The 21,743-nt window shown below is 41.4% G+C and overlaps 1 protein-coding gene across 1 annotated transcript in view; it reads right to left on the bottom strand.

The window, feature by feature from the left end:
* Positions 1 to 21,743, bottom strand: part of CACHD1 (cache domain containing 1) — a 238,420-nt gene that overhangs the window by 14,731 nt on the left and 201,946 nt on the right. Inside the window, exons 13-21 of the mRNA XM_028142357.2 lie at positions 17,308 to 17,476; positions 12,968 to 13,110; positions 12,116 to 12,297; positions 10,326 to 10,436; positions 4,958 to 5,080; positions 3,732 to 3,831; positions 3,527 to 3,643; positions 1,321 to 1,481; positions 881 to 967 (exon numbers count right to left, since the gene is read on the bottom strand). Of these exons, the coding sequence (XP_027998158.2) occupies positions 881 to 967; positions 1,321 to 1,481; positions 3,527 to 3,643; positions 3,732 to 3,831; positions 4,958 to 5,080; positions 10,326 to 10,436; positions 12,116 to 12,297; positions 12,968 to 13,110; positions 17,308 to 17,476 (1,193 nt within the window). The remainder of the gene's footprint in view (positions 1 to 880; positions 968 to 1,320; positions 1,482 to 3,526; positions 3,644 to 3,731; positions 3,832 to 4,957; positions 5,081 to 10,325; positions 10,437 to 12,115; positions 12,298 to 12,967; positions 13,111 to 17,307; positions 17,477 to 21,743) is intronic.

Here is a 21,743-nt window from a genome sequence, read left to right as displayed (position 1 = left end):
AAAAATATGTATTTTATTGATTTTTTTACAGAGAGGAAGGGAGAAGGGATAGAGAGTTAGAAACATCGATGAGAGAGAAACATCGGTCAGCTGCCTCCTGCACACTTCCTACTAGGGATGTGCCCACAACCAAGGTACATGCCCTTGACTGGAATCGAACCTGGGACCCTTCAGTCTGCAGGCCGACGCTCTATCCACTGAGCCAAACCGGTTAGGGCGGGAGTCAAAAGTTATACACAGATTTTTGACTGTGTGTGTGTGAGGGTGCGGCCCCTAATCACTGCTTTGTTCAAGGGTCAACTGTACTAACATGCATACACACAATATTCTTCCCTTTAAGTTCTAGAACAGGGACTTACCACAATTTATTTAACTAGTCTTAAAATTTGTAATTAGCATAAATAATGCTATGTCATGTGTGCGTATAAAATATACCTACATATTTATCACACGGTTAATTTGAAAACTAAGTGACTTAATGTACATAAAATAACCGCCATGGGGTAGGCACTAGGTACATGCCTGTAACAGTCTCGTATTTTTTGTGTATAGCACATATACTGTCAGTCTTCCACAGCATTTACATTTAAACCTGGAAGTGGACCTCATTTTAAGGCGCTATGGAACTTGAAATGTGGCTCACCGAACAGTTAAATCAGAAGAATGAATCATCTTCTTATGCCCCAACCCAAACAAATCTATAAACAAGACTCACAGCATTTTTATTGTCCCCAAAAATGTATACATATACTTTGAATAATTAAAGGTAGTGTTTGTTAAAATACATTTCAGTCTCAAAACTGAGCTACCAGCTGTTAAAGTATGTACACACTTTTGGGGGAACACCCCATATAGAGTACGGTACATAAATTTTTTTTACCGGTTTTCTGCATTGGTGAGGTTGCCAGTACACTCATTGACCTCCAGAGGGCACTCACAGGGACATTCACATTCGTTTTGTTCCATTCTGAAAAGCAAAGAGAAAGTTACCATGCAGAAGGTCAATAATAAATGACATGTTGTTCACATACCAGGGGAAGCAAAACAAACCAAACAACACTGGAGCTAGTTAAAATGGATAGTCACAACGAAATGATGACCAAAAGTTTAGATACACAATCGGCCTCAACCCACTGCTCTTTGGATAAGGAGGCTGCAAACAACATAGCTCTACATGCTTCTGTAACCAGGACTTTCCTTTTCTCCAGGACACACACGGCACTTTCTGTTTATTTTGCAGATGCCACTTCGGAATGACTGGCATCAGTGAAATTATTCAACAGCATGATAAACAGAGACTAGGACCCATAGCATTTTTACCGGTGACAGTTGAGGCAGAGCCGGTCCACCATGCTACAAGCACAGAAGGCAAGGGAGTCGCACGTTTCGTTGACAATGCCCACAAACGCGTTGGTTCCCGGGATCCTTGCCAGCCTGTACTTTGAACAGTGGCTGCCGTGCACAAGGTTCGTCAAATCCCCCTGTAGACAACCGAGGTGTCAAAAGTGACAGACAACAATGCAAAGACTCAGCCCTACCACGGCCTCTGAACCATCTGCTGAAAATAGCTTACAGTAACACTTTGTCTCTGATTACAAAAGCAGGACATAGTCATGCTAAAAAGCTGGAAGATAAAAATCATTTACAATCCCATCATAGATAATGCTCATTTAACAGCTGTTTATACATCATTTATTCTTTTAGCTATAATTATAAAATAAAATTCTCATGGTTGTTTTTATAATCTGTTCTTTCCTTTTTCACTCAAAATAATATATCATAAAATGAAAATAAATGCAAGAAGCAATGAAAGACAACTCTCCGGTAAGGAATAATTTGGAATTTATTCAAAGGCAAACCTAAATAATCAGGAAACAGGCATTTACCCCCTCCCCTTTAGATAATAAACATCTGTTCTTTTAGAATAATAAAATTATTTTAAAACCAAAGCCCCTTTAAGAGGCCAGGGTCCTGCTTCCAGAATAGTTAAAACAATTCAAGTAAAGCAAGCACCCTTTTCTTCATTCTATAACAAGAAAGTGTGATAGCCGGTTTCTTGAATTGCCAACTTTGCCACCATATCAGAAAATCAAAGACTCAAAGGTGTCATTGTAACATTGAGTATGGCCATTTTTGCCTCCATGTGTATCCTATGGAGTAGTAGGCCAATGATTTAAAGGCATGCTTGTTTCCATGCCAGCATCCCCTACATGTGCGTGGTGAGGATAAGCCTAACTGAGAGCCACGGCACTGAATGGGTTCTTAGAGGTCTGGGCAAATTTTCCACTGCCTGGAAAAAGCCCGCCTCCACAGTATAAGCAATAGTATAGGCTTTGCATCCTGTTAGCTCCAATAGCCAGGAATGCTCCAGGTCCATTTTGGAACAACTGACGCCAGTAAGACATTATCCTAATTCATACAGGGGTTGGCAAAAGTAGGTTTACAGCTGTGAGTACGTAAAACGTACAGTTTACTCTTGCATTATTACTTATTAATTATTGTATTATTTTCCATGTGAACAGCTATAAACCTACTTTTGCCCATCACTGTATTTCGTTAAAAGATGTCCTGCTTTTGTCTCAGGAAATCTTTGTGGGAACGACGGCAGATACCGGGTAAGTTAGACTTCCAGAGGACCCCCTGCCCTGGCAGCTTCCCTCAGATTACGCTCAGGTTTGTCAACGTCCCCTCTGGAGCGCGCGCTCCTCGGAATGACATGGGCTCTGGATGGAGTAATAACACTTTCCTTGTTCTGAACACACTCTCCTTTTCACATATTCATTTAAAAAATTCTTCTGTTCCTCCAGAAAACTGTTTTTGCTGTTGCTTTTTTTTGAGACTAAGTAGAATTAGGATTTTCATTTAAGCTACCATATCTCTAAAAATCAATTTTAATTATACATTTGGTGATGTAAATATCTATTTTAAATAAAAAGCTTTCTTCCTTTGGATAACTTTTTGTTTCGATTGTTGGTTCCAACGTTACCTGTTTTAGTGCTCGCCCGGCTAGGATTACTTACAAATTGGTAAGAAAACTCTCAAGATCTGTAATTGTATTTAGGTAAGTTTGCAGTAGCTCAAATCATAGAGTATTCTAAGCTACAGAAAAGAAAGGACTTTTGGGTGATGTACATGAGAACTCCCATCTTACAGGGTGGAAGACCAAGAGCTGACCGGAGTTAGCTTCACAAATTTCAGAAGACGGAGTGATGTCTAGAAGACAGGAAGAGAGAAAAACGGTGCCGCGTGTATTCATACAAGAGAGTGGGAGACGTCAGCAGACGTTCAGTGTCTTTCAGGAAACAACACTGAGACAAAATACCCGGTGGGAGCACTTACAACAGTCACTTCTCTACTCTGGGCTTTATATCCCACCGTTGTCACACTGCGGGGCTGGACTTGGGTCCTGTCCTATCAATCTATAATTCTAATTCAATGGAACAGCCAAGAGTAAGATAACCATCACCATTATTCTACTTTACATTCCATAGTGGGAAGGGACGCGAGTGTTAAGGGACAGACTTACCACGAGGCTAGTGTTGAACTTGTAAAACCTCTGTACTGTCCTGTCACTGAAGCTGTTGCACAAGTTTTTCTTGACGAAGTTGGGGTGGTTCAGGATGTCATTTGCTACCAGGGGCTCCTAAGGAGGCCAAGCAGAAGACACAGGCCACGTAATTAATGAGCTGCAGGCTGCGGGAGAGCTGAGCTACCCGCTTTGCGACAAGTACCTTGTGGGTGATGTGCTGCTGTTCCACAGGCGCGTGGCCTTTGGGGTCAATGAGGGTCGGATGTGCTACCAGGTAACCCCTGTCCTCCATGATGAAGCACCTGCACCAACACAAGTGACAACCCTGTCACTGGAGCTGTTTTCCTGTGCTTTCACAGAGCATTGGTCTTGCTAGCCCCAAAACAAATTGCATTTATTCCAGGTTCTCAATAAACATTCACTGATAACACGGAGGACCACTGGCAGCCAGGTGAACAGGTACATCATTCTTGAGGGGGTGGATCAGTTTAAGATGAGAGCGTTACATCTGCCTCTGACGTCACCTACAGTTCATACAGAATGTGGCCATCCAGTCCAAGGAAGGTGGACTCGAGGATCTTTGGCAAGGATGTATAAGCAAAAAGTTAATTCTTTATTTGGAGGAGGGAGATTCTGAAAAGCGTGGCCTTGAATGTTTTATAGGCACACACTTGAAGTAAACCATACAATTTCTCCTTTCGATGATAAGCATACATAAAATATGAAATTCGGGAGACATAAAAAACATATTGGATGGAAATACTAAATAAGTAAAGCCAGAACTGCTTTAATCAAGACTATATTCTGCTCTATTTTACCCTACACTCTTCAAAACAATTTGCCATGAATCCTGTATTTCCCCCATTAAAGGCCAATGTGAATCTTAGCAGTGATATGAAGCATGGGTCATGAGATTGAAATAAGAAAGCTATTTTTAAAAGTGGCCTGCATTAAATCAAGGGAATGCCTTTGCTTTGATCAGACATGTTCTTTTGAAATTCAGGCGGAAAAGACTTTTAGTTCCATGAGCCTCTTTCTGGGGAAATGTGAAAGGAACAATCTAAGCATCTGAAATATCTCACAAGGACTTTGGTTTAATAACTAAGTTGACATCAAAAGTGCTACCCAAGAGTACCCTCTGGTCTTTCTAACACCCCGGATATAGGAAACCTCTAATCACGGACTTCTAAAGATCCAAGAGCTTTCAGAGAATCCTGTGCCACAGTTACTCTCTCTGTTATAAGCCAAGTCTGTTTGTCTAAATCACAACGGGCATCTTAGAAAAACTTTCTTAATAAAACACTCAGGCCACGGATTCAATTTCTGGACCTGACCATGACAGTGTAGTTGCCATTCAACTAGAGATACCTGACATCATTTTCCTTGTATTTTGCAGCTAGGAAGGAAATGGTGCCCCCAAAAGCTTACCTTATTTTGTTGCCGCCATCTTGGTTACAAACAGGCAATAAGTCCATCAGAACCTTGTAGAAGTATCTAAGCGTGAAGTCAATGCCCATCACAGCCACAGTGTGACCAGAAGACATCTGTGTACTGTAGGTGAACAAGATCAAAGAGAAGAGGAGGCATGGTTATTTAAAGGTAAAAGCCATGCTCATCATAAGGACATTGTATGGCATAAGAAATGTATGCCTATTGTTCCTCCACACTTTCCACCCCTATAAAAACAATCAACTAAATGACTGAGCTAGCGTAACATGGAGATGTGATGAGAGGAAAAGTTAAGACGAAAGGTAGAACTTTCTAAAAAAAAAAAAAAAAAAAGACCAGCCTGAATAAGGTGCAGCTGTGGAATATGGCTAGTCCTGACTATAGATGTTCAGACAATGACTGGATTACTCTTCGGCAAGAATATGAGGGTGGGAGGGAATAGGCATCAAGTAGCAGGCTGGATGCATGGCTACTATGGTTCCTCACAACAGGGGACCTACAGACAAGGAGCCTGAGTGATGTGTTATCTCCCAAAGGTTAAATGACGAGTGTAAGGTCACAAAAAATTTAGTAAAAACAAGTTTTCTTTCTATAACACTAACGTTGGCTCCATGCAAAACACAACTCACATTTTAGAACAAGACTCTCCTGGTTCACAGGCCAGATCTTTCACCATTCGAAAATGCTAGTCTCAAAAACGGGAGTGCCAAGGAAGACAAAGTTGGGCAGTACAACATGGTGCTACCCTTTTAGCTCTGGAATCAAGCAGATCTGGGATCAAATCCTGGCCCTGTTGGTTTCTATCTTTGTGGCTCCTGGGACAATACTTAACCTTTTAAGCTTCAGCATTCTCATCTGAAAGTGGGGATAATAATCTACCTATTTCATAAAGCTATTAAGTGAGGTAGTATATTCACAGTACTTAGCAAGCTGCCAAACATAAAAAAATACCCAATAAGGTGTTTTAGTAAAAGTTATTCTAAAAACAAAACAAAACTATATAGGGCTTAAAACTCAGCTCTAGACAGCATGAATTCATTACTCTTTCAGAGAAATTGCTAGCTATCTATCAGAAGCATTGGCTTCTCACTTGGAACCTAGGTTCTTTTTAATCTATGTCCATAAGCAGTTGAGAGGGGTTTGTTACTTGGCCCCTTTTGTGGCTGGGAGTTTTCAAGGTTTACCCAACACGGCACATTCCAAGAGTCAGTCCATAATTATCATCGTCCACCTAACTGATCTCTTTATAAAGAAAATACCAAAAGAAAAATGGCAATGTTATTGACAAAAATCCTAAAAAATTTAACTGGAAAGTTCAGAAGGAACTTCCCAAAGTGAAATCCTCTTTTGGAAAATCAGAATTTGGGAGTGAAATTAGCCTTGCCATGTAGACAACTGACTCATTCTAGTTACTGTCAACATTGAAACTAACTTATATCACCCCAGACCGCATCCCCATTCCACACCCCCTCCCAAAATAACCACTGGAAAAAAAGGGACCATGACCCATACTAAAATTTCTATCAGAGTTTTGCTATCATAACTGTGTTTGGCATGGGATGGGGGAGGATCATGTGGGATTATCTTTGAGAGGCTATTGCCTCAATAAGAGCCTCCTTATTACTGAAGTAACTTAAATTCCACCGTGAAAGAAATTAATGACTTAACACCTTACATGGGATTTGTGCTTCACAGCAAATGTTTTCCTGAAGAATCAGTCAAAAGAAATTTAAACCTCTTTTGGTTGTCCAGGAGAGTGATGAGTCTAAATAACAGCCACCATTATGATAATAGTAACTGATAATAATAACAGCTTCCATTTACTGAATAGTTACAATTGATAGGCACTCTGGTATCATTTCAATGATGTCTTCACAGGCATTATTATTTCTAGAAAACTGAAGCTTGGGAAGATTAAGTATTTGGCCAAAGTCTCACAGTGAACAACTAGTGGAAGCAGGAATTTAAAGTCAGTGTCTGCAACTCCAAAGTATATAATGCCCCTAACCATTAAGTTACACTGTCTCCTTAAGAGTTTCCAAGCAATTTTACATGATCTATTTAATCTCCTGCAAAGATGTCAGAAAGGAATTATAGTTCCTACTTAATAAATGAAATATTAGGTTTAGAATGGTTAGAAGACTTAAACAAGATTGTTCACCTTTTATTTATGACAGAGTCCAGTATGGAAATCTGGCTCTTTCTACACTACTTCAGCTGCCTCAGTAAAAAATACAACTCAGGTTTTTTCGGACAAGTTAAGATGATGTCCTCTGACTGTCATCTGCTCCAATATGATCAACATGCTGAAGTAAAAGCATGCATATTGCCCATGTAAGTCTAACATTCATATTTTCCTGCATTTCAAAAATGTACAGTTACCATAGCAACTCTCAAAGATTACCATAGAAAAATCAAACCACGCTTACATTTCTACGTACAATAGACCATGCTGTTTGTGAGATTTTCTCTGCCAAGGACTCATCTGATCAGTCCCTAATCACTGACTGTACTTCATCATCTTTATCAGCATTATCATTCTCCAAAGATGCACACCTCAATTCTCAGGCCACTAATGATGTTCCTGGAAGAATCTGATAAGTGAGCATTGCGGTAGAAAAGCTCCTCCCCAAGCTATCAGCCAAACCACTGCCATAAACCAAGGCTAAATGAGGGTGCCTCCTGATAAGCTGACCATCAGCTTAAGTTCTTTCTTCTGACCTATGAAAATGCCAGAAATTTAAAGCACAAATGGAATGATGATAAAAATAACTGCCATTTATTTGGGATTCGATATTGTCAAGTACAGTGCTAAGCATTTTACACACATCACCTCATTCAACATGGGCATTATTGTCTCTGTTGTGCATATGAGGCCAAGAGGTCATGGAATAATATTAGTAAGTATGTAACATGTACTGAGCCCTTACCATGTGCCAGGCACTGTTCTAAGAGCTTCACATGTATTATTTAACATAATCATTGAAGAATAGAATCAAATATCCCTCTTTCATAGGTGAGGAAACCAAGGCAAGAAGGAACTTGTTTATAGTCATACAAATAGTAAGTGGCAAATCTACCTTTTTAGAGCAGAATCAGATCTTAGGAGGAGGTTAGGTTCTCAAGCTGGCATACGAGGCCAGATTCACTAGCAATTATTTGAAAAAAAACAAAACAAAAAAACCCACACACAAAAAACCTGCCTTTGCAGAGAGCCCATCTACCAATACACCCATTAAAGCTACAGAGGCTTTGCTTGAGAACCAGAAGAGGTGGTTGACTTGCATTATAAACTGTGTTGAATGAAAAGTACACGGCTTTAAATAAGAAAAGCATGCTCAGCTGAGAAAAATGTTCAAATAACAAGTCCCCAAGACTGCAACATTGATCAAGGCAAGAGCGGGTACTTATTCCTGGAATTCGTTCTCACTGAGTGACTGGTGGACAGAACCCAGGATTTAAACGGCCATTTAACTCTTGCTACACTCAAATAACTAACCTTGTATAGTTTAAACACACTCTAAAAACTAACCAAATAAGGAAATTGAATGCAGGTATTTCTAATCTGAAAGCCTACCACATTTCCATCATGCTTCATTTGGACTAACACCATAAATATTTATAAGTAAACTCAATGGAAGTTCTTCCACCCATTCAAACCCCAACAAAAACATGTATATGTGCACATGTACATGAGCCTAAAAATCCGCACCTTCCTGTGGCAACCCCAGTCCACCAACAAAAGGAATGCTGTATAGAAGGGAGAAGGAAGAGCTAAGGGGGCTGGATAATGAGTGGCCAGGTGGGAGAAGCCTGATGGAATGCCAGAGACTAAGGAAGAAACACACGGGTCATTGTTTGCAGCCTGCCTCCCAATAACATCTTTCAGAGCCCATTCCATTGTCATCAAAGGCCAAGGTGACTGCTGTCCCCTCAAAGAAATCACCTTTGTTTACTTTTTCTCAACTGATCAGTGTAGGAGGGATGGCAAGCCTTGCTATTCAGACAATAGTAGGCGTATGCCTAGCAGATGGTCTGTTAATGAAGGCATGGAAAAAATCTGTGCTAACTGAGCGTTTCCTTGTTGACATGTGAAATATTATATTATGGGAGCAGCTGACTGAGCCAAACAGATACAGTGCCCTGCAAAGGAATCAACACTTGGCTGGCGGCAGGGCCCTGCTTTCCACGGAGACACAGGTCATGATTGAAATTCCACACGGAGCTGCTTCTAAATTCTTACTCCCAATGAACCTGCCTTAGAAGAATTTACTGAATGTCAATCACTTGGTATATAATGAGCACCAGTGAGAAGTATAAGGTTGAGCAAGGAAATCCGTCTCCCATAAATTTTAAGGTATCATTACAGGTACTCGTCAAAATATGGTCTTTCTTGGTTACTAGGGAAAAACAGCTACTTGTATAATGAAGGGATTAAAACAGTTTAATGTGTTTCACTTGCCTCTCCACCCAACATTTCACTGACATTTGTAGTTTAAACACCGAAACGTCAAAAGTAGGAAATATACAGCACCCTAAATATATTTACAGTGATACTGACATTTTATAGCATTCCTGGAAAATCAATTTTCAAAATGCCTTTTTATTTTTTAGGAGGCAGTGGGAGGGCAAAGTAAAAACAACAGACTCCTATATGGTTCTAAAGTGAGACTGCAATACAAGAGGTAATAAATTTGATGTCTTGATACTTTTCTCCCTACACTAAGATTGCTCCCTTCTTTCGGAAAACACTCTCTGGTGATGATTAATTATCAGGCTCCTATTGCCATTTCTTTGATTGGGATAAGCCTGGCATTTCTACAACCTGCTCTAGTGACTCTAACATCCTTCTTTCTTTTCTTCATAAGCATCATCCTGGTTGCCAAGAACAGGATAAGAGCTTTTCGTGACTCAACCACGATAGCCTTGTGAGGTGGTGTTATCCCCATTTTACAGACGGCAGAGGGAAGCCCAGGGAATCCGAGAGGACACGGCTAAAGAAGACACTCAAGCACTGGCCAGTTTGGCTCAGTGGATAGAGCGTTGGCCTGCAGACTGAAGGGTCCCGGGTTCAATTCTGGTCAAGGGCACATGCCCAGGTTGAGGGCTCGATTCCCTGTTGGGGGCATGCAGGAGGCAGCTGATCCATGATTCTCTCTCATCATTGACGTTTCTATCTCTTTCCCTCTCTCTGTAATCAATTAAAACATTAAAAAAAAAAAAAGAAAACAATCAAACCTCAGCTTGCTTCACTTTCAAAGGCCATGTTTTTGCCATTAACCTATTCAAATTTTCAAAATTCCCTTGCCATGGTCAAGAAATGACTAAGACCTAATGAAAATATTACCTGGATGAATGAATTGTATGGCTAATAGTCACCACGTAGCCAGCTCCTCCAACATCTAAGTAAGGTCCAGTCAAAGAAATCAGCCCTGGATTAGCTACTGCATGGAGATACCTAGTAGAGACCAAAGACAGTCACGTTATTTTAGGATATGAACAACTCTGTGAATTTCAAAGAAAAGGGAGCTGGTAACTCAAGAAAATATTTATGGGGGACTGGGTGAAAAAGGTGAAGAAATTGAGACGTGCAGATTGGTAGTTAAAAAATAGTCATGGGGACTCAAAGTAAAGCACAGGAAATATAGTCAATAATATTGTAATAACTATGTATGGTGCCAGGTGGGTACTGGAAATATCAGGGGGAACACTTTGTAAAGTATATGATTGTCCAACCACTACCATATACACTTGAAGCTAATATAAAATAATACTGAATACAACTGTAATTAAAAAAAAGTTTAAAACGGTAAAAAGTATTTACTATAAATAGTGCCTATGTTACAATAAAATTCAAAAGGGTTCATAACTTCTATGTCTGACCATAGTAGCATTAACACAAGAGGTCAAGAAAATCTAAAATTCTCCTTTAAAAATGGTACTGAACTCAGAATATGTCTGAGCTTTTAACAAGACCTATAGTCTAGATCAGTGGTACCCAACCTTTTTTTGGCCATGCCCCACCTAAGTATCTCTAAAATCCTGATGCCCCCGTGACATATAATTCTTATTATTCAAAAAGTGAACTCCTGTTCATGTGGAAGAAATCTAAAACACCAATAACTTGATCTAAACAAGCTTCCAAAGAACATGGCATCCATGAAAGAGAAGAATAAAAGAACGAAAGCACAGTTGAAGTACTGAGGAAGAAATTACTAAGAAATTGTTAAATAATAATAATAATATGAAGTGATATGAAAAAAATAGCAAATAAAGTTGCAAAACATATAATAGAGAACTGAAATGCATAGGTATGTCATAATATATATTTATGTTCCGTTTATGAGGCCCCTAGAACCATAAGAAATGCAAAAAATTCAATTCACTGTTAATACCTCTCGAATTGCCCCTCCCTCTTGAAAGTCAAATTGCCTCCCTGTGGGGCGGGTGCCCACCTTGGGAACCACTGGTCTACATATTTTAGAGGCTAAATAAAAATAAATTAATGAATGAGGTAGAAACAAATACAATTGGGCACATAGAAATGCATCCTGGATTGGGAAGGTTGGGGAACCAGGCAGTAAAACAATAGCCGACTCATTAGTGACTTAGTTACCAAGCAGCACAAGACTAGAAATCTTGTTTTTATGCCCAAATTGCTCCCCTGCTATACCATCTGACTAGCATTTGTTTTTGAAAATCAGAGAAAAAGAAAGCCCAGAAGTAAAAAAAAAAAAAAAAAAAGTTTTTGAATTCATACTTGTTTATTTTCCATAGGTCATACCTGAGCTGTAATTGGATGCCGTAATCATGCGCAGTGACATTAAGTATACCCACTATAGACACACTGCACACAAGGTAGAATCAAACAAACTACTAGGAATGGAAATGGCTGAAGATACAGCATTTTGGTCTCAAAATTTCAATGAAGAGATAAAAACACTGTACACAGAGGAAACCCACAAAGCTGTTGTTAGTACATTAAAAACAACAACACACGATTAAAAAAACATGTTTTCACTGGCATGAAAGTACCTTCTTCAGTGTGACCGCCTGAAGTTGCTTTAAAGTATGTACTTCTCATGTCTCTCCAGGGTTTGGGGGGAACCTTTGACAGCGGAAGCCCTGAAAACTCACCATTGTCTCCTAGTGGGATCAAATGCTTTGTCCATGAGGGAACCAGGATAAATTCTGAGGACGCCATTGGGTGTTGCTATGTAACGGCGGACAATGTACGTGTTCAGGCTGCTCATTTCCATTTGTGTCATCCATTCATCTGTGACGTGGCTGGTAGCCATTACTTCATTTCTGACAGAGAACTGGGAGACAAAGGAAGACATGGCGGGGACCCTTTAAGACGCACACGAAAGGAGAGGGGACCGTGGCAGCGCTGCCCAGCGCTCTCTGGCAGGGAAGCCAAGCCCAATTACTTCTTCAAAATCTTGCCCCAGCAGATGGGCACAGCCAAACTGGGGGGAAACAAAAGCTTACTGAAATGCAGTCCGTGGATGTGGGAATGGGATTTACTCCATTGTTCATCCCTGCGAGGCTTTCTGCCTTTAAGAGGACAGATCCTACAGAAGTATCTCACACACACACACACACACACACACACACACACACACACACACACACACACACACGGCAGCTAAATCTCTGCTCCTTAAACGTCATCATAGTGATCTCAACAGACAGTGGGGGCACTTTTCTTCTCTCTCCTGGGAAAAACAGGCCTGGGAAAGTGTCACTGGTCTCTAACTCACACCCCCACCTAGAACACCCCCTCGTGCATCTAAGGCCTGAGAGAGCTTGCTCATCTGAAGGGGCATCACCGACCAACCTCCCCTGGCCACATGCTGTCTTTCTGGCTCTCCAGCCGAGAGGCACAGATCCAAGGGCTGGGCTTCCCACTTCCAAGGTTCACAGTCAGCAGGTCCTCCGGGCCTGGGGACAGGGCACCCCGGGATGGGGCCCCACGCCAGCACTCACTTTGAGCCCCGGGTTGGCAATGAGGCGGGTGTTGTCACTGAGGTAGGCTGTGTAGTGCTCCACCATGCGCTTTGTCTCGGGCTGGCTGAGGTGCTCGTAGGGGGAGGAAAAGCTGCCAGCAGACAGCATGACGGTTGGACTCTCTGAAAGACAGCAGACAAAGCAGGCCTGAGAACGCCGCGCCTTCCCCTCAGGCCCCCACAGAAGCACCCGTAAGGCCCTGCCAGCCTGCCTGCCGTGGGGGCTTAGAGTCTCCCAGAGGAAAGCGGAGAACTCGACGTGGAGCTACAATCGTGAGCGAACCAGAAGAGATACACGTACAAATACATGCAAGTGCCTGATATGGCCAACGTTCAAAATGCCTGAGAGCTATGCATGGTCGACTTATTAGGATCGCGGAGGCAGCATAGGACATGGAGTCAGACTGGGTTGAACCTGGGCTCTAGTGTTTCCCGGCTGCGTGGTGTTGGGCAAAACTTGTACTGCAAAGTGGGGGAGGGGGAGATAATTGCACCAACCTTACAGAGTTATGGTGAGAATTACATCAGTTAACATACTAGGTAAAGCAAATGAGTTAAATGTAAAGCATGCAGATCGGTGCTTGGCACACGGCAAGTGCTCTAAGTGTTAACCATTACTGTTCACCCTAGTATTAGTATTTAGGAAGAAAAATGGAATATTGGAGTCAATGCAAAAATAAAATCAAATAAAATAGATTTTCACAGACGGGTACAGTTACCTAGACATATGTAATTGTGGATTCTATCTAAGAGGAAAAGCCCTGTTCTCTATTAAGACAGAAATGCTCAGGGCACTACATGATAAATTACAAACACTACATGTTCGTCTTTGAAGTTTTTCATTCTTATTATATTTTTAAAAGCTTCAGAATCCTGTGTCCTATCTCATTTACATCTATGGGTCACTTTCTATGCCTTTTGTTAGTTCTCACTCACGGTGTCCTGTTTCCTTGTGGCCTAGTTATTTCTGACTGTGCTGGACGTTGTACTTAAACACAAATCAGTAAGAATAGTGGAGGCCTAACAGGATGGGAATACCTTCCTCCAGAGAGGACTGCTGTGTGATTCTGCCAGGTGTCCCTCCCCTCGCGCCCCCAGGAGGGGGCAGGTATTAAGGTCGAAACACGTCCCAATAAGAAGACCGGATACTAGCCTAAGTGATGCATGGTGGGATTTTGATATTCATCTAGTCCACGACTAGTTAATGCCTAAGATTCCTTAGACCACGCAGATGACAGGAATCCCAAGTCAAGGGTTGATATAGTTTCAATTCATCCTTACTCTCAAGATGAAGTCTGATAAGACCTCTGCTAAAAGCATGTATGTGGAAGGGGGTGGTTTATTTATTAGTCTCCACCTTCCGGAGACCTGGGATTTGATTTCTGCCTCTCCCCCCAGCCATAAGAAGCTACTTAAAGCACAGTTTAATTTTACAGTTGTTTCTTCTGGATTGGTGAATATGTTCACTGCAAAAGTGGCGTTAAGCTGTTCACTTTCTTCTCTGAGTTCTTAGATTTTCCTATATGTTGACCCAGGACCTACCTATCATGTTGGTTCTTTGTTGCTTTTCAAGAAGAATTTTTTTAAAAGGGGTTTCCATCCAGGAGTTTTGTTGTCCTCAGAAGGATGGGTCAGGATTATGTAGTTCACCATTACGAGAGAGGTTGCTTCTAGGAATGCTGTCTCATCTCATTCTCATGCTATCAGCAGGGGGTAGCCTGGGAGATTATTATTCTATTCATATCTAAGAGGCTTAAAAAAGGGAGGCTGCCTAGCAGTGTGCTGTGTTCATGGGCCTTCGTGCAGGATTGTGCCAGAGAACGAGGACTGTCTCTGAACTCAGAGAGCTCAGGACCCAGTGGGAGAGACAAGGAATTTTAAAAAGGAGAAAGAAAACAAGAATATAAGAATCATGCAATAATATAAGAAATGTTAAAAGGCAACACAGTATTCAGAGACAAAAGAGTAGGGCCAGAGGTAAGAGGAGAGGCACTTTGAGGAGTGGGCCTTTCTTGTAGTGACAGAGACTTGCATTTTAGAAAAGCTTGCTGCAGCAAGAGGGATTGAGGGAGGGAGAGAACCAAGCATGAGAGAGGACACAAGGCTTTCTGTCTAGAAGGTACCCATATGCTTGTATACATACATGTATATTTAACCACAATGGATTATATACACTGAAAAGTTCTTTACTTCTTTGTGTAGCAGGAAAGACAATGCCCCTCCATCAGCTCTCCTGAGGGAGCTCTGATACGTATTTGACACATTGCCTCAAAATCTCCATCATCTTTGGAATTAGATGGAAACCACTTATGTGCCATTTCCTTTTTATTATAATTATTTTGCTTCACTTTCATTACCAACTGGTACTAAACTGCTTTCGATGACCCCTCCACATTGTCCTGGGGCGAGAGGGGGTTCTACTGCCCAGGAGAAGTTGGGTGGTGAGAGTGTCTAGTGAAAATCAGCCACGGGCCTGAAGTCTGTCTGTGATGTAGGATCAGTCCATTCATCTCATGCAAAGTATGTGAGTTGATAAAGTACATTTTCTGACCATCTCTATTAGGCAGCACTAGGCAACTGAAATACAATGCAAATCCCCAAATCTAATTCAAAAATTTCCAGTAGTCTCATTAAGAAAAGTAAAAGCTAACAGGTTAAATTAATTGTATCAGTATAGTTTATGGAATCCAATCTATCCAAAACATTATCACTTTAACATGTAATCAACATAAAAAGTTAACTATTTTACACTTACAGTGAATCCCAACTTGGACTAGTCACGTGTCAAGTGCTCAGTAGCCAGACGAGGCTAGTGGCTACCATACCGGACGTGCAGCTCTGAGGGTTACTCCAAAGGACGTAAACAGTCTAGGCTCGAGCTGTTCTCTCGTCTAGAAAAACTGCTGCACTTCACCATCTCAAAGCTCATAATAGTGACCTCATAGTCACCAGCAGTCGTGCTTACCTTGTCCCCACAGCACTTAGGAGAATCACGCACATCTTAGCACTTCAGTAAGCATTTCTTAAAAACGTGAATTAAAGGGCATCCATACTCTCGTGCATAAAAACCAAAGGCAAAACCTAAATTCAACAAATGAACACAAGTAGACTCCGACCTTTTCCGATGGACAGCTCTGGCCCTTTCCCAGTGTCTATGCTGTTGGACCGTGTCCTGGGAGAGACTGCTCCCCTGATCTCCTATCCGGACAGAAACTCCATAGGACAAAGTTTAAACAAGGAACCCAAACACAAGTGCTCTCCCGTGTAACCTATAGCCTCCCTGGTGGCTTCTATCCTTGATCCTCTTCCCACCCGTGCGCCCTCTACTCAGTGTGCTGACTGTCTAATGATTCTTAGTCATGAATTTTAAACCCTAAGTATTTCAACAGTGGAAAAGAGCAGTTTACAGTACTGTGAGCACACTGTGTTGTATTGACAGTACACACCACAAATGCCCAGCATGGGCCTGGCACACAGCAGCGTGCAATATAAGAGGTGGCACCATGGCCCGAGAGGAACATGAGTCACACCACAGCCTTGCTGCTTTCTGTGCTACCTTGGGAACAGTCTGTGTTTCCAATAAAGCCGATGCCCTCGTCTATAATAGGTCAATTCAGATGATGAATGTCAATTACCTGGCTCATACATATACAAATTCGCTTTGGCTTTCCTTGCCTATTTCCTAAGCTCTCTGGAAGACAGGGGCCTGTGGCAGACACAGCTATGTGATATAGATATATAGGGATTCCTTTTACTATTTCTTCACCTCCTGCCCTCTATCCCCCCAAATCCCCATATCTGATTTTAGTAGGCCATCTGATTTTGCATTCTAAAATGCAAGTCTCTGTCACTGCGACTCTCTTGGGTGGCCTGTCTCTGGGCCACTAAAACCCTTATGCCGGCACTGGCAGAAAGCGGACAGTGACTATGGAATAGGAAAGTGCAGCATCTTTCTTGAGTGTGGGCAAACGCTACAGTATCATTTATACTCCAAAGCCCCGCTCCAGGATGAGGGTTGGGCTGAGGCTGGGAGCTTACCTAAAATGAAACTCTTGATTGCTTTCTCCTCCTTCCCTATCCTGTTTCCCTCACCTGGTCACTGGTTTCCTCCGAGAACCCACCCGTAATAAATCATCCACACACACACATCATCTCAGTGTCTGCTGGAGAACTCCATCCAAGGCCAGGCCTCGAAATGTTTTCACATTTGTATCCCGAAACTGGCGCTGCAGGCCTGCACATTTTTTTAAAATTCAAACTGATTATGTATGGTGAACTGTTATGAGTAAGACCACAGAGGAAGCTGAGCAGTGCAAATACCTAGAGTGGCCAGCTGTTTGAAGTGGAGGCAAGCACTGGGCTGGCCCAGGAGGTCCAGCCGGTGGTACAGCAGCTTGCTGCTGGGCACGGTGTTGAGGTTCTTCAGTTGTCTGACAGGTATTTCTGGTTGTATCACCACAATACAGAGAATAAAGGAAGTGTCTTGTACCTGAAAAAAAAATCGATAAAGAATTTCTAATACAGAAAATGAAGGTCCCTGGGAATTCTGCTCTCTCTGTCTTCTATCCCACATGGAAAAGTATTTGATGAGGGAATGAGAGATATGAAGATGGGGTGATAGACACTATCTCTGGCAAAAGATTACATTTTATGCTTCCTATTTTCCTTTCTGATAGAGGGAAATGAATGTATGGGAACGGAAATCGTGGAGCCAATGAAGGGATTAGAAACTCGAACCCGAGTCCCTCTGACACAGCAACCCCAGCCCTCCTTTGCTTATTTAAGCAGGAATATGGCATGAGAACACGACCACTATGGGGTTTGAGATGCATTAAAAAATACATAGTTGCTTTTGCAATGAGTGTTTTTATTTATTGTTATTTTTAAAATATATTTTTATTGATTTCAGAGAGGAAGGGAGAAGGAGAGAGAAATAGAAACATCAATGACGAGAGAGGATCATCAATCGTCTGCCTTCTGGATGCCCCACACTGGGGATCGAGCCCACAACCTGGGCATGTGTCCTGACCGGGAATTGAACAGTGAACTCCTGGTTCATAGGTCGACATTCAACCACTGAGCCAGGTTGGCAGGGCACGAGTGTTTTTAGAGCTGCCTATTTTAAAAGCAAATTATGACTCTGCATATACAGCCCATAACGAATCTGGTTTATTCATTGTATTCTCCACTTTCTCTTTTCTAGGTTGGAGATGATCGGGATCTCCTGCTGATGACAAGTACATATCCTGTGAGTCCCTCACAAAGCTGCCTGACCTGCCACTTCAGCCCAGGGGAAGCAATGTGCTGTAGCTTAGCCTAAACTATTAAGCGCACATGTCAGAGCACTTTCAAATGCACTTTGCTCCTAGAAATGAATGCTCGCCTAAAATTTGGTGGGAAAATTATCCACCAAAGTATCAAAGGCAAGTCGAGGTATTTAGTCCTAGCTCCTTAACTTAAAAACAGCAGAGAGCCAAACCACTTAAGTCTATTGCATCAGGAAATGGACAGAATCTATTTAAAAGGTAGCTTGTAAATAAGTAAAAAGAGCGATAACCAGCAAAGTCAGAAATAACGCAGCTCAAAGGATTTACTTAATGACCACGGAGAAAATGCTAACGAGGCAGGTTAGCGTTAAGTGTAACTTAGGGTTTATGAGGATGGTGGCAGAATCTTTTTAAACACGGGAGAAATTTGCATCTTCCTGGCATTGCTTTCAAGTACCCCTGCCAAGGATGTTCTATTAGATTCGCAAACTGAATGAATCCTTTTCCTCCACCCACAAAATTAGAGAATGAGAGGGTGTTCCGAAGGGGCATTCACTCCTTCTCCTTTCCCTGCTCACTGAGTCATCCTTCGAGTTTGATTCCTGGGTTGCGTGCTCCAAGGAACCAAAAGATAAAAACTTTGCTGAAGGGCCAGAATATCATTTTATAATTGTGTCTATTCTGGAAGAGAAAAATAAGAAGTTACCCAAATCTTGGACCTATTGGGGTTATCACTTCACAAGGTATATATACATGTCGAATCACCATGTTGTTACACCTAAAATATAATGTTGTGTATCAACTGTAATCAAACAATTAAAAAATAATTAAAGACAAAGTTATCCCAGAATACTTTATAACTATTTATGTTTATAAACAGTTCTTAACTAGAAAGGAAAACAGACTTCAACACAGGTCCTTCTATTGTGTTCTCATCTGAAAAACGCAGCCTCTGCATCCGGGACTATGATGCACCCAGAGAGGTTCCCCATGATCGGGAGTGGTTTTCTCACTGACTGCCCATGGGATTCAGGTTTTGAAGGGAAGCAAGGCTCTGTAGTACAAGGAATGCTGTAATACCTTCTGATAGTCCATACTTCCTTCCATCCCTCACAGCGTGTAGCCTCTTCAAATGCTCGAAGATGGACTTGGGTTCCGCAGTGACAGAGTTGTAATCTCTTTCCACTCCTAACATAATCCTTCATGTTCCATTTAAATTAATTCTGTGAAATAATCCATCCATACCTGTCCGCTACATGTACGGATGCTTAGTAATTTAACCAACTAGTCTCAGCACGAGCTAAGTCTATTTGGAGTACACTTGGGAGAGGAATTCATTTTATTCCTGAGGACTCGATGAGCACCTTCTCCCTAAAGTAACTCAAATGTAACTCAAAAACATATTTACTCTTCCTGCTGGGTAACCAGGCCAGCCTTTTCAACTCCAATCTCATTATTTATTATTACCTCTTTCATTTTTCTCTTAATAGTGATGTTCTTGACAATTTCAGAACTCTGAGAACTATCTGAAGTGATTTCATGATTATACCTATTTGGCGGAGCAGAGTGGCCAGAACTTACCAGTATCACTGAAAAAATAACAACACCTATCTTACGAGGATAATACTTTTTCCAAAAATGTTAACGCTGGGTTTATTTATTCTATGAAGAAGGTCTTACAGAATGCCGATGTTTCCTTCTTTCTCTCTCAATGCCAACACATATAAAAGCAGATATTTTCCCAGGATATAACTGAGTTGCTTTCAATCAGGTTGCACTGCAGGTAACCAATCTCCAATTTCAAATATAAAAGTATTTTTCAATGAAGTATTCTGGTGTCTGGCTCACCCTTTCTGATGTGAAAATTAAACAATTCATCTTTATTTAAAAACTCTATTAATATGAAAAATAAGGGCAGATGGTCCAATCATTCTCAAAAAAAAAAATTCCTGAAGATGAGCTGACTCAGAATTTCAGAAAGACTTTGACCTTTGTCAAATCTGTACTATCTTATATAATAAAAGCTTAATATGCTAAGTGTCTGGTCGTCTGTTCAACCAATCAAAGCGTAATATGCTAATGGTATGCTAAGGCTATTCAACCCCTCGCTATAATGTGCACTGATCACCAGGGGGCAGACGCTTGACTGGTAGGTTAGCTTGCTGCTGGGGTCCAGTGATCGGGACTGAGCGAGATGCCCTGGAGCCCTCCTGTGGTCCCTCTCCAGCTGGCCAACCTCCCAAGTCCCTCCCTGGCCGTGATTGTGCACCGGTGGGGTCCCTCGACCTGGCCTATGCCCTCTCACAACCCGGGACCCCTTGGGGGATGTCGGAGAGCCAGTTTTGGCCTATCCCACAGGCCAGGCCGAGGGACCCCACTGGTGCATGGATTCGTGCACCAGGCCGCTAGTCAAACAATAAAATACCAGTAGGATTAGGCTTCTAATGTACGTTTCTCAAAAAGTTTCATTTAGTATTTTGTTGCCTCTTGTTTCCAATGTAGAAATCACTGCTGCCATTATGATGCTTTAAGAACCAAATGAAAAGGTCTAAACCACGTTGGCTACTTCTAATCTTTGTGATTCCTAAGCCAGATACAGACCTGTATGAAGCTGTTTAATTGCCTGCATCCACCACCAGGCTAGACACTCTTTGAAGGCAGAGAGAGTATCATTCTTTTTCATTCTTCTTAGTTCATAATAAATGTTCGTAAGAAGTTCTTAAAGGAATGAATAAATAGCCATTTGGAATAAAAAGGTTAAATACCAGATATGGCCATCCAAAGAAATACAGGATGACTGCATTTGAGGTTTAGTGATTGAAATTTGATGAAAAAAGTACAAGTCCACTCTTATTTTGGTCAATTACAATATCAAGGGCCCCATAACAGCATGTTATGGTATGCTTGAAAGAGGGAGTTAAGGACAGGAACATAAATCATATGGACAGTGTGTTTTAGATTCAATTTCTTTGTGGCCCCCTCTCTGACTGAGGCTGGTAAAAAAAAAAGCTGAAATGGGTACCACACGTTAAGGCTAATGTGTCAATGCACTTGTGGTGAATGTGAATTATCCAAATTCTAATATGAAAGTTCCTTTCCCTTGGAATATGTTAGCAGAGGGCATTTATGCTTTCATATCTCTTTTTTAAATTCCTAACTTCCACAATTTAAACTTAAAATGATAAAAATTCACTGGATATAACCTAAATGTGTATACATAGGGGACTGTTAAAAAAATTGTGTCCATCTATATAACACTACATAGCCATTAAACGTTCATGCACACTAACATAGAAATGTACACTGATATATATGCCCGTGTGTGCATAAAACTTTTCTGGAAATTGACCAAAGTGATTATTTATGGGGAATGGGAGGTCAAAGCCAGGAGGGAGGGAGGGGCACAGTTTACTGTCTACTGCATATTCTTTTATATGGTTCGATTCATTTATCATGAATAATAACTGGTTTCATAAATAAAAAAGGAAA

This window comes from Eptesicus fuscus, chromosome 9, assembly GCF_027574615.1.
Source record: "Eptesicus fuscus isolate TK198812 chromosome 9, DD_ASM_mEF_20220401, whole genome shotgun sequence".
NCBI classification, from domain to species: Eukaryota; Metazoa; Chordata; class Mammalia; order Chiroptera; family Vespertilionidae; genus Eptesicus; species Eptesicus fuscus.
Note: the sequence above shows the minus strand (reverse complement) of the source record. Positions and strands in the feature narration are given on the sequence as shown.